At 38.2% G+C, this 13,669-nt stretch overlaps 1 protein-coding gene across 1 annotated transcript in view; it reads left to right on the plus strand.

The window, feature by feature from the left end:
- Positions 1–13,336, plus strand: part of MRPL1 (mitochondrial ribosomal protein L1) — a 36,716-nt gene extending 23,380 nt beyond the window's left edge. The window contains exons 6-9 of the mRNA XM_063425327.1: positions 1,998–2,109; positions 4,592–4,692; positions 11,697–11,778; positions 13,146–13,336. Coding sequence (XP_063281397.1) covers positions 1,998–2,109; positions 4,592–4,692; positions 11,697–11,778; positions 13,146–13,252 — 402 coding nt within the window. The 3' untranslated portion in view covers positions 13,253–13,336. The remainder of the gene's footprint in view (positions 1–1,997; positions 2,110–4,591; positions 4,693–11,696; positions 11,779–13,145) is intronic.
- The last annotated feature ends 333 nt before the right edge of the window (positions 13,337–13,669 follow it).

The following is a 13,669-nucleotide window of genomic DNA, read 5'->3' on the forward strand; positions in this document are numbered from 1 at the left end:
TCTGCTCTCTGTTATTACCACTTTAACTATAATATTGAAACTTGAATACTCCCACCGTATGCATTTTAGTTAACAGAGCTCTACATACTGTGTTTTTGTTATATACTACAGAATAGGTCGTAGAAGCACAGTATTTGGGTCTTATTGTTGTACTAGGATTTCGCACTTTCCAAATAGCAGTATTAAATAGCAAAGATTTGTAAGTTTAAATGTCTGTAGGTTTACATTACATTACAAATTTGTACATTTTAATGGATTTCGACAAAACTGTCCCCATATTCTAGTGGCAGTACTCGTTACTGGATGGTATTCTTTTTCATTCTGAATATGGACAGAACAAAAACATTTTAAAAGCTTGCCACATTTTAAGCTACTTCCTGATATGCCTTTAAACTAGCAATTGCACTCTAATTCTGAAGGCAACACATTAAAGTGCATGCTCTGGGGCATATGTGTTCCTTATTTTGCCGTGTAGCCATTGACCATGGCTATTGCACAGCTAGCAGAGGTGGAAGTCTTACCTAAAAAAATATTATAGCCAATACAAAGAGGATTATTTACAAAAGTGGGAATTCAAAGTGAATTTCAAATGTAAGGTCAAAATAGCCAAACCGGACTATGGAAAGGAGGTTTCAACACAATGGCACATCGAGAGGATTCTTCTTTACAGGAAGAAAGTGAAAGCATTCTCTATTCATTCTAATTTTCTGCAAGCTTTATTCATAGAATGGGAATAGCAGGAAGACATATCATTTTGAAATGTTTTAAGGTCCTGTTTGCTGTACATGAGGTAAAATGGAACAAAGTAGGTAGCTGGGATATAAAACCACACTACCAATAGGAGATTAATCTGCGTACAAGCAGAAAGTCTGGGCTTTTCGAAGCTGCAGACACATGATCAGCAGCTATTGCAAGCCAAGATTTCATATACCTCTAAAGAAAACATATAAAACAAATAAGACCCATATTTCCATTGCTGGGTATTTATACTTTAAACAATTAATAATAATAATTATTATTTCAATCTTCAAAGTAAATTGACTGCCGGAGCTACTGTTGCAAAAGATCAGAAATGTTAAGAGCTTTACCCTTCAGACAAAGCAAATTGTTTGGCAGCCAGTATCTTGGGTAAACTGTTAAAACAGATGGATAATAGCTTAAAAAGCCCTTCCACAAGAAAAGCCAGAAAGGACAATGGAACAGAAGATCTGTAGCAATAGAACCTTAATTTAGTGCTTTCTGGAATGTGTGTAGAATCTTTTGAGCCTCTTCCAAGCCAAATTGCAGACAGTTATAACTCTGAACACAATTTTCCTAATACTGGTTACTTCTGCAAAACAACTGATGAATTGCAAGAACACAGTTGTTTTGTATTTGTTTTTTGAGTCCTTGAATTTAAAACCTCTATCTTTTCTGCCAAAGGTGAAAGATGCAAATTTTAACCCGAACATGTTTCTTCCTGCCTTTTTTTTTTTTTTAAATCCGATCTAGATAACAATGAAGCTGCCTAGGTATGAGAAGAACTGTACTCCATTATAACGTAGCCACAGCATCCTTTAGGAACATTGGCCAATCAATTACTTTTCAGAGTCATTAGAAAGTTTTGGTCACATATAAATCAACCATTTCAAAGTGTTCCATTGAGCTATTACTACAGCTCACAATGCCGAAGGCAATTAAACTCAGTAGTTACAGAAAAAGCATTCTACCAAGGCAGTGTCCACGACCTGGATGATTAAATCCTTGTCATCCCCCTGAGTTTTGTAAAGCCGATACCTTCTCTCCACCCTGCATGGTTAGTAGACATTACTGCTGGGTATCCTCATCTCAGAAGATGCAGTCTTTAGGCATCACAATAGTTGTGAAGGTCGAATTTTTCCTCGATCTGCATTTATTTTGGGTTTCTATGTCCTAGTGTTGCATCCTTCTACTTTATGTGAAATTATCTTTCAGTAACTGACATTCCACACACTGAGCTCTCTACTTTGCCAATGCAGGTTCTGAATGATGAAATACAAGCTGATTTCTATGTAGCAACACCAGACATCATCCCTAAACTGAATCCTCTGAAAAACAAACTTAGGAAAAAATTTCCAAAGAGCAAAAGAGGTATGTCGCTCCGCTTAAAGGAAACTCTGATTTTAAAAGAATTTTAGAAAGTATTTTTTAAAAACATTTTTTTTTTTAGATGTGTTCATTCCTTTCATTAGATTAGTGAACCCCCTGTTGTAATTTTATTTTTTTTAGACCATAAACAAGCTTTTAAACGTACCTTATTATTCCAGTGCACATACAAACTTCCCAGTGTAGTCTTATCCTCCTCTGGTGAATTCATTAAGTTTGACGTTTGTCCAATCAGATCCTTGCAAGAAAAGCCTTGGATGAACATTGCGTCAGCATAGATTTTCTCAATATTTTTCTATATTAAAAAAATAAAATATGAATCGATTTAGGAAGTACCTAGTGGCTGCATGTGTGAATTGCAAAATTTAAACAGTGTCTTTGCCCAAAAACCACTTAATTAAAATGAAGTAAATTTGGTATTAGCCGTGTGCCTATAAGTGTGTATAACGATACTTTGGGTTTTGCCTACCCTTGAGACTCTTTTTGTTCTGGTCTATTGTAAGTCTTTAGTCTACAACAATTAAATTCATAATATTTAGAACCCAGGGAACTAAATATATTTACAGGTTTGATTTTGTTTTAAACATAACAACATCTAGAAAAAATTGTAGTGTTTATTCAGACATATCGTACGGAAAAACATAAATACAAGACAATAGGGTGCGCCAGGGGGTTAGGAGTGAATTAATAATCAATTATGCAAATTAAGTAAAACTGATAATACGTGCTTAATAGAATGATATATGCTTAAAAGCAAACAAGCCAAAGGGAAAAAGTCCAAAAGGAGGTATAGAGCCGTTCGCTAGCCGGAGAGAGAAACAGCTGGGACTTGGAGCTAGGTGTTTGTGGAAGAATCCTAGCTGGAGAAGAAAGCCAGAAAAATTTTCTACTGCAGATCTCTGGACTGTTCCTAAGCAGATTCCTGCACCCTAACTTAAGAAGTAAATGCTAGTTCTGTTTTGCTTGTGGCCTTCAGCAGCAGCTAAAGGAATTTTTACCTTTGGAAACCTGTAACTGGGGGGAAATGTGGTGGTCTCTTGGATAAGATCTATTACAACCCAGAAGATCGCACCCTGCAACAATTAACAATAAGAGTGAGGACCTCACAAATAATTATACCACCTACGATTATACCACCTACGCTGATTACACTGAGCAGGTTATCTGCTCAGGTGAATGTGAGTATTATTCATTTATTTCTTCTCCTGGATATATATATATTATACAGAGAGCACTATCCGTTGTACCTTTGTTTGTATTACTACATATTCTGCTTACAAGATACGTACTGGGTTATACCTTCCACCATATCCCTGAAGTGGGGGAATAATACCACTGCAAGCGCTTCACACTAGAGCTGGTTTTAAGCTCTATCCCATGTGAGTAGGCCATTTGGATTTCCTTTTGCCTAGACTTTTAATACATTTTAAACATATTACACTATTAAAATTCTTCTTTTGTCTTTTATGTCCCTGGACTCCAACTACCTGGAAGACAATCTCACCTGGAGATAAAGGCAAACCCTTATAGACTTACATATACCTCTATACCTAATTTTGGACTTTTTTCCCTTTGGCTTGTTTGCTTTTAAGCATATATCATTCTATTAAGCACGTATTATCAGTTTTACATAATTTGCATAATTGATTATTAATTCACTCCTAACCCCCTGGCGCACCCTAATGGCTTGTATTGTTGTTTGTCCTTTTTGGGTTCGTAGGAGAGAGTAACCCATTTAGGTGTGCTGCCTCCCTTTCCTCTGACTTAGTGCTATTCCACTCTTTGTTTTTGTCTAATATCGTCCGGAAAGTGCACTTTCTGGACGCTATACTTGAATAAACATTTAGTTGAATTATATGGTGACTTTGGTACCCATTCCTAACTTCAGTGTGGGAATCTAATGGGTGATTTACATTCCCTAGGGGATGGTTTTTCACCTATGCATATCCTCTTTCTGTGAGTAACCCACTTGAGAGATTTTAAGCTGCCATGACCTTACGGCTAGAATACACTGATATCCACATTTTTGATAAATGTCCAGTGACTCTTTTTAAATTGTGGGGCTCAGTGCATCCTATTCTCCATTTCTTCTTTCTTTATAACTTTTTGTTTCCTCTTTCTCTTGGGTCATTATTGTGCCCTTATTGTGCTTGAGTCTCTTTTTATACATTTGTCAAAATAAGTTTTCTCACCACGGGTTTAGTGGAATGGATGAAGAGTAAGCACCAAATGCTTTGAAGTGGCACTGACACTTTTGAGTTTTTCATAAAGATAGAATCTTATATGAAAAGTACTTATAGACTGTCCTGGGATTTCTTTACAATTCCACAACAGTCAAAAAGAAAATACCATAAGACAAAGTAGGGATTTCCTGCTAATACCGAAACCAAATCCTGCATCTCACCTTAAGCACACATTTATGTTCACCTTTTTAATAGTTTCGTTTCATCTATTATTTGTATTATAGGATCAGTTGGCCGTGACATTCCCAAAATGCTTCAGCTGTTTAGAACATGCCACGAGTATCTAGTAGAAAATGAATGCTTAATAAAGACCAAAATAGCTACGGTAAGTACAAGAAATACTCTCCCTTTCCTCTGTCATAGTGCCCACTTCCTGAAAATAACAATATCCCTACATATGATTGTGGCAGCTGTTTCCTGACCATATTTTTATGATCGCACACTCTCAGCAAATGGCTGTAATGCTGATCTGTTCATAGGATTAATAGGCAATGTTTACAGCATTGTTTACTGGAAAACATGGTTGTTCCTATAGGAGATGATTGATAATACAATATTTCTACTGTTCTATTGCCTTAAAAAAAAAAAATAATCCCCCCTCCCCCCCACGGTTATAAAAGAAAGGCACAACTGGACCTTTCTGCATTCTTATCCTTATATGAAAATATTTCTTTACACTTTCATCACTCACGATTCAACAACAAGACAAAGCTATTGATGCTCAATGTGTATTGTGCTGTGGTTCATAAATGAACACTCCTGGCACCCAGTGTGACCGTTAATTGGACTTTGCAAAACACATCCTGACTCAGATGAAGTCTTTTGCAGAAGTTGTAAAAAAAGCACTTGCACCATGGCACCCCTCCCTTTGTCGACTGTCTATTAATAAGAGAAAGAGGTGTTCATAAAAAAAAAAAGAGTTGTACATTTATCCTGTGCAAGTGCCTCTAAGGAGAAGCTCTTTTTCCATGCTACTTATGTACACTTGGAAAAACATTAGTACATTGTTGTTATTTGAAATCAATGAAGAGGCTGTGGCAAAGCTATTTTGAACATGGTCTGTATCTCCAAAGCTTTGATTTAGAATTTATTAAGCATGATCGCATGTGTCCAGATAGGCACTATTAGCCTTCTATGCCAATTTTTAAAAGATCAGGGATTGGCTGTGCTATGCAGATTATTTTTTTAATACTTTATTTAAATGTATTAAAACTGTTGTAAAAGTACTGTGGAAGGGCTTTGCACATTCACGAAGAGGGATTTGAATATGTGCCTTTCAGGTGTTTATGTTAACAGTTCTTGAGGTATGCTAAAAAGAACAATCTAACTAAATGTTGCACGCCTCTTCCAAAAAGGAGTAATTTTATGTAGATCTTTATTTGTTATCTATGTGAATAAAAACATGCAGCAACATTGGCAAATATGAAGTAAGATTTAACAAAATATGCATGGGGGGAGAGACATATCACACTCCTAATGAAACTGAATGCGTTCTGAACCGGATGCTTTATCAACAGTTACAATGTGATTGTAGTTAAATAATTTAATATAGCCCAAATTAAAACCTTCTCTTTGATGGTATGCCCAATAGTCTACCTGCCAGACCAACTATGGTCTGTGCTCTGTGGGCTCGCGGAGCAAAAATTGCCCCCCCAGAGATGTCATAAAGTTTCACTTCTTCCATACAAAGCAAGCCATCATGAGAGCTAGAAGGGCTTCCCCTTTTTCATATGTAGAGTTGCGGACCTACAAATCCAAGACGGAGGGAATAAACATTCCCTATTAACATCTCACAGTTAAATATTGGCTAACCGGTATCTAATTATTGTTCAGATATTTGTGGGCACAACTCATAATCTTTATATATGCCTATAGTAGTTTGACATTTCCAATATTGATTCCAATATTATTTTTTTTTAAGCAAACGATACATACAAATATATTATTGGCTCTGAATAGGATTATAGTCTTCTAATAACTACTATCTTTATAGGTATGTTTTACCGAGTTTGGATCACACAGGGATTTGCACAATTGCAAATTTTCTTATGTTCATGATGTGACATTTACAACTGTTATGTTTGTTTTGTTCCCTGGGATAGTTTTTTATCTTTGTCATTTTTCTAATACACATGTTATGCAGCACTTATGGGCTTCTGCAGGTCATCCGGCAGCTGGTAATCTTCCCTACTAGAGGTTGGCCTAACCACCTACTTTTAGATAGATTTATTCAAAGATCAGGCCTCACAGATCCCTGGAGAGAACAACATTAGCGCTTACTGTGTTTATTCCTAAACTAGATAGAGTTGGTATCTAGCTTCCAATTATTGACAGATATCCCCCATAAAGTTTGATATAAAACTATTTGTAACATTTTTGGCTGTTCTGCTGGGCCCCTTTTTGACAGCTGCTATCCACCCGGTTCAGGTTGGGTTCACCCCCGACCGGCAATTGTATGAGAATACGAGAAGGGAGTAGATCTGGTTGGTAGTCGGTTGCCAGTGGAATGCCTTTTCTGGTTCTTTCTCTTGACACAGAGAAGGCGTTCAACAGAGTACTTTGGCCTTATCTATTCCTGGTACTGGAGCACTTAACTTACCAAGAATTGTATTACCGCTGTTTGAGCCATATATGCAACACAGCCCAGACTATAGTGCCTGGTACTAGATTAGAGCTGCTCTCCTTAAGCAATGGGACAAGGCAGGGGTACCCCTATCACCTCTGCTTTTTGTGCTTACTCTGGAGCCCCTACTACACAATATACCAGGCTTCCTCAAACTCCGGCCCTCTATATGTTGCTGAACTACAACTCCCATGATTCTATGAAATAAATAGGCTGAGAATCATAGGAGTTGTAGTTAAGCAACATCTGGAGGGCCGGAGTTTGGGGAAACCTGCAATATACAATCTCACCCAGACATTACTGGTATCAAGATAGCCAACACGGAATTCAAAGTTTCCGCTTACGAAGATGACATTTTAGTTATCCTCACAAATCTGGGTGCATCAATAGCCCATTGAAGTGATCTTTTAAATAACTTTAGTTATATTTCAGGTTATAAAATACATTTGGAAAAAATTCATAGCCTTTTTACATGTTGGCTGCTGGTGCAGTGTTGGTGAGCTCCACCTACAACTTAAGAATGACACAAAGCACTATTAAATATCTGGTAATTGTCCTGAGTGCTGATCCTATTAATTAAAGGGAAACTCCAGTGCCAGGAAAACGATCCGTTTTCCTGGCACTGAAGGTTCCCTCTCCCTCCCACCCCCCAATCCCCGGTTACTGAAGGGGTGAAAACCCCTTCAGTGACTTACCTGAGGCAGCGACATGTCCCACGTCGCTGCCTGCTCCTCCCCCGCCGCTCCACCTTCTGCCTACGTCGGTCGGTGGGCGAGACTGATCCCGCCCACCGGCCGGGGAGACCTAATGCGCATGTGCGGCAAAGCGCATTAGGTCTCCCCATAGGAAAGCATTGAAAACGAATTTCAATGCTTTCCTATGGGGATTTGAGTGACGCTGGAGGTCCTCACACAGCGTGAGGACGTCCAGCGACGCTCTAGCACAGGTTTCCTGTGCTATGGGCCAGGAAGAGACCTCTAGTGGCAGTCTAGTAGACAGCCACTAGAGGTGGAGTTAACCCTGCAAGGTAATTATTGCAGTTTATAAAAAACTGCAATAATTACACTTACAGGATTAGGAGTAGTGGGAGTTGGCACCCAGACCACTCCAATGGGCAGAAGTGGTCTGGGTGCCTGGAGTGTCCCTTTAATTAGGACACTTATCGGTGACCTTGAAAAGTGGATAGAAAAAACTATTTTTTTTGGATTGGTAGGATAAATTCTATAAAAATAAATGTACTGTCCAGAATCCTTTCCAAGCAATCACAATATTAGTGAGCAAAAACGACTTGGCAAATTTGCAAATAGCAATCAATTACTTTATTTGGCAATGCAAACGCCACAGAATTGCCAGGAATTTACTATATCATTTCAAACAGAGAGGGGGGTTGGATCTACCAAATCACATTTGTATTTTTACTACTTAGCTGCTCAATTAGCTCAGATATCTACTTGGTACTCTCCCCCGATACATACAGGTAGGTAGATCTTGAATCATTATTTATGGGATTGTGCGTGCCTCGATTTTGGATTTAAATGCCCAAATTGGACATACCCCTCAAAAGAACTCCAAGCCTGGCCATTCTTAATTCCATCCATTATAGGATTGACTTTCTACAAAATATTCACAGATCACTGCCCCATCCCCTCTTACCACATACCTAAGGAATAAAGCTTTTTTTTCTGAGCTTGCGATTGAAGGGCTTTAAGGGTATATGTATTTAACAATAATACATTTATAACATTTGCTGACCTGGCAGGTTTCACCATTAACAGGGGATTTTTCCCAACATATACAATTATGGCATTTTGCCCAAGTAGATACAGTTAATGGAGCTGCAAACAACCTCTTTATCTTTTTGAGTGTGCTCATATTTGCAACTTCTCTGAGGAATGAGGCAGACTGAAATACACAGAACAATGGGAGGCAAACTTGAAACAAACATTAGAGGGCAGTGACTTGGAAGCCTCAAAATCATCTATCTGCATACACAACATGAAGAGCAAAATCATAAGACAGTATACAGATGGTACACTAACCCAGTGAAAATGTGGAAAAAAACTAGTGAAAAACCCCAATTTGTATCTATGCTGGAGAATGTGTGGGCAATCAGGCACGTGGTGGAACTGTCCCAAGGTCCAACAATATTGGATGCGTGTAATACATCCATTTTCCATAGACCTTTTGAACTAGACTCATAGTCCTTTCAAATGGCAAAACCCAGTGAAGTGCTCACGTCACACAATCAAACACTATTTAAAAAAATTACCCTTGCTGCTTGAAGGGCATTGGCTCAAATTTGGTTAGGGGCTGACATTCCAGAGAACAATAGAATAGTAATGAAAACAAAAGACAATTACTTAATGAACAAGCTCACAGCTCGGGTCTGAAATACCCCACCTTACCCTAAAACAAAGTTTTACTAAGTTTGGCACCTTTGGTAAACATATAGAGAGGATGTAAATAACATAACCCCCCCTGTATGCCTTGAATTTACAGATGGAGATATCCCCTGCACCGGCAAGAATTCCTTTTTTCCCCCTAATCCTCCTCGCACCCTTTTTTCCCCCTCACCTTTCTTTCTTTCCTTGCCTTGTGTTTTCTCTCTGTTTTCCCTGTCTTTGGAGCAGTTTATGCGACCTTTGAGAAGGTTGCTGTTACAGTTAAAACATTTTAGGCTGGGGCTGGGGTCGACGGGATATGTTGAACATCTTGTTAAAGTATTGTACTGATTTCTTTGTTAAAACTGAATGAATGTACATTGTAATTTTTGCTCTTTTTGTGTGTTTTCTACATGCTCTCTTAAATAAAGAATTGAAAATAGCAAGTAGGGTTAATTATGTGTGCAATAAGTGCCACTAGGATAGTGAGTTCTATGTTACATTAAGCTATATTATTTTAAAAGGCCAATTATGCTGCAAAGAAAATGTTCTCTAAGACTTAGAGCTTTTCTGTTTCCACCATAATAGCAAATGGCTGTTGATTATACCCTAATCTATTCTTCTATTCCCTTAATCATCCGTCACAGTTGACATGTACCACCACCAAAATGACATGTATTTTGTATTTGCACTAATATAACCTGTTGCTGTATTTGTTTTCTATGGAATTATCCACCACCAAATCACAAAAAACACAAATTGATCAATGTTTTACTGCCAAGTCATTAATTGTATTAAAAAAGTCTTAAAGTTGGCAGTAACTCCACTGTACCTCCACAATTAAACATGGAAGCATGGAGATGTATGCAGTTTGGAAAGGTTGCTGCTAGAGTCAGACAACTACTCTGTAATTGTTACTTGTTTTTCTCTCCAAGGAAGACTACCTGCTGTTTAGATTTACATTTAATGTATGAACGATCATCATAAAACATAACCACTAATCTCTTTTTTTTTTTTACCTGCAAATATTCTTGCTGTTTCCCCATGATACAGATGATTTAAAAGACTAGATATGCCCCATATTGAATAAACCAATATGTCTTCTTTTACAAATAGTAAGTCTTGATGTGGATTTAATACAGTAGGGGTATTCTGTCCTGAATTGACATGGGCCCAGTAAGTCAGTTGGTGAAAACTGAAATTGGCATGTCTGTGATTGGACCCTACAACTTCTCAAATCTAATATAGGTCTACATGACTGGTATTGCTGTATTCAGAGAGTAGCTTCAAAATAAAAATGTGGTCTTTACAGTAGTGGAACACACCGGCTCTGTGAAATTCACCATGAAAATGAACAGACGATTAAACATAATCAGCAGAGTTGGCAGACATTGGTGATCAAATAGTGAAATCAAAGGTGTCAAAATGCTTATAGTTAATGACTTATGTGAGTGCAAAACCTGGTCTGCCGAGATTATAGCAAAGGTTTAGCTTTACAACCTTAATTCACTCTTTGCAGTATTTGTCCTATAACTCCCCTAAAAATAGTTACGTTCGGACTAATGCATTCATCTATTTTAAAGTATTGTGTCTGAATCCCTTCTCTTTTTTGTCCAGTCGTTTTAGATAGGTTTGACAAAAAAAACTAAGCATAGCCCCTTTCCTTCTGCTGTTGAAATGAACACCTATGCACTGACAGTTCAAATCAGTTCAAAGGCAGATGGCAACAATCTGCACAAGGGGTGCATGGGGGGCAGGTTAGAAGGACATTTCATACTTGAGTTAAAACACATTTGAATATAATTACTCATATTCCAGGACTCAGTATCTTATTTGTTAATAATGTTAAGCCAACCAGGACAATGTGACCTGCCCTCTTTATCATTTTGACCCTCCAAATGTTCTGAATCTACTATCTTTTAGAAGAAATGTTTGTGCTGTCAATTATTGAATTTTAATGAGTGCACTTAAGTTAAAAAATTATATATATTTAGGAGATGCTATTAATGTGCTTCACTGAAACAGATGAATGTTTAAGCATCCTCTTTGCAAAATGCTGCAAGGCCAAAGACTGCTTTTATGTATAGTAGCGATAGGGACAACATGAAATTTTAATTTAAAATGAATTTATTAAATTTGATTCTTATCCAAGGGCTTTGAAAGTCTGGTATGTGCAATTAAAGAAGATTGGATTTATGTTTATTTTTTTTTTGTTTTTTATATAACTCCAATATCTGTATTTAATTTATTTATTTTTAATCAAAAACTTTACCTTCTGAAAGTGATAACCTACTAAAATTGACTTTGGTTTTGTGTATCTTTCAGCTGGAAATGCCCTGTGAACATATAGCTGCCAATCTTGATGCCCTTATAAAGGATGCCTGCACGCACAAGCCACTCAGTTATGGTTAGTATAAACATACTGGACATCACTTTTCTTTGGTGATTTGTGGTTTGTTGATCTTAAAGTTTCATAAGAACAAGCATTTTTACAAAAGCGGGAGTAAAACCATCTCTATTAATACAAAAACACAATACTGTAGTGTGTGTAATGCTTTTAATACAAAAAAAGTACGGTAGTTTGTGTATAGTTATTTTCTTCTTTCCTTGTGTTTATCTGGTAATTCATTATAAGGTCTGTCTTGGTTACAGTTACCCATTGCACTTTATAAGGCCAAAGTATCTGATCTGGAAGCATAGCTGACCTGGCCAATTTATCCACTTTGGCTATTTTGGCCTGAAATTTGAAGTTCACTTTGGATGCTAGGCAATTCTCACTTTAGTGAATACTCCTAATAATAAATCATGCTAGTATGCTCACACTTTTTTTTACTACAAGGTAGCTTAAAGGGAAACTCCAGTGCCAGGAAAACAATCCGTTTTCCTGGCACTGGAGGGTCCCTCTCCCTCCCACCCACCAATCCCCAGTTACTGAAGGGGTGAAAACCCCTTCAGTCACTTACCTGAGGCAGCGGCGATGTCCCTCGCCGCTGTCTCCTCCACTGCTCCTCCTACTGGCTCAGTCAGCCGGCGGGCGAGACTGATCCCGCCCACCGGCCGAGGAGACCTAATGCGCATGCGTGGCAACTCCGTGCATGCGCATTAGGTCTCCCCATAGGAAAGCATTGAAAACGAATTTCAATGCTTTACTATGGGGATTTGAGCGACGCTGGAGGTCCTCACACAGCGTGAGGACGTCCAGCGACGCTCTAGCACAGGTTTCCTGTGCTATGGGCCAGGAAGAGACCTCTAGTGGCAGTCTAGTAGACAGCCACTAGAGGTGGAGTTAACCCTGCAAGGTAATTATTTCAGTTTATAAAAAACTGCAATAATTACACTTACAGGATTAGGAGTAGTGGGAGTTGGCACCCAGACCACTCCAATGAGCAGAAGTGGTCTGGGTGCCTGGAGTGTCCCTTTAACCATTATATCGGGGCTACGATGCATTATGTATTGGGAAGAGAACCACAGGCTCTTCTATGTGACCTAGTCTAAAATTTGTGCAAAATATATTAGTGAAATAATTAGGTGTGTTGTTAAAGGAATTTCCCAGCAATTATTCTGTGTATCCACACTGTATCTTTAACAAGCCGTCGAATGAGAGTGCTTGCAGCCATATAAGTCCAGGGAAGCACTGGCACTGTAGCAGTTGGTCTGAAAATTCAGATTCTGAAGGATGTCATGAAACAGATTGTGGGAGCTAAGTTAGTCAAATACTTGGGTGCTTTTGTTTTATGTTAAACTTAACATTAAATACATTCTTTCTTTTGTCAGGTCCTTTTGTGGAGAGAGTCATTATTTCCAGTGCCACTAGTGAAGCTTTGTTCATCAAATTCCAGAAGTTCCTCCCGCAGCAGCCGGAGAAAGAGTCGGACAACTAAAGGATAACCGCAAAACATTTCATTCCTGTGTTTGTCTGGACAAGCCTTTAACTATGAAATACTTTAATAAATCTTTATATGTTATCTGTTGTGTCAAAAAAAAAACAAAAAACCATAACCTATTTCGTTAACACCCTGGTGATGTTTTGTTTTTTTATATTGGTGAGTGGGGCTGAAAACATTTATTTGTAACTACATACTGTTTTGTACTACTTATTATGGAACATGTTTTCAGACACATGCTGCCAAGCATTATTCAGGCGTGTAGCTTCACAATCATTGTGCAAGACCGGAATCCTTGCTATAGCAATAAGAGCTGCAAGATTAGATTGATTTACTAGCATGTAGATCTGGGTAACCAGCCTAGCTGTCTAGTTGCAGTTGAGCCATAAGTCCTGTAGAGCTCAGCAGGGGGCA

This window comes from Pelobates fuscus, chromosome 6 (genome assembly GCF_036172605.1).
Source record: "Pelobates fuscus isolate aPelFus1 chromosome 6, aPelFus1.pri, whole genome shotgun sequence".
Classification (NCBI taxonomy): Eukaryota; Metazoa; Chordata; class Amphibia; order Anura; family Pelobatidae; genus Pelobates; species Pelobates fuscus.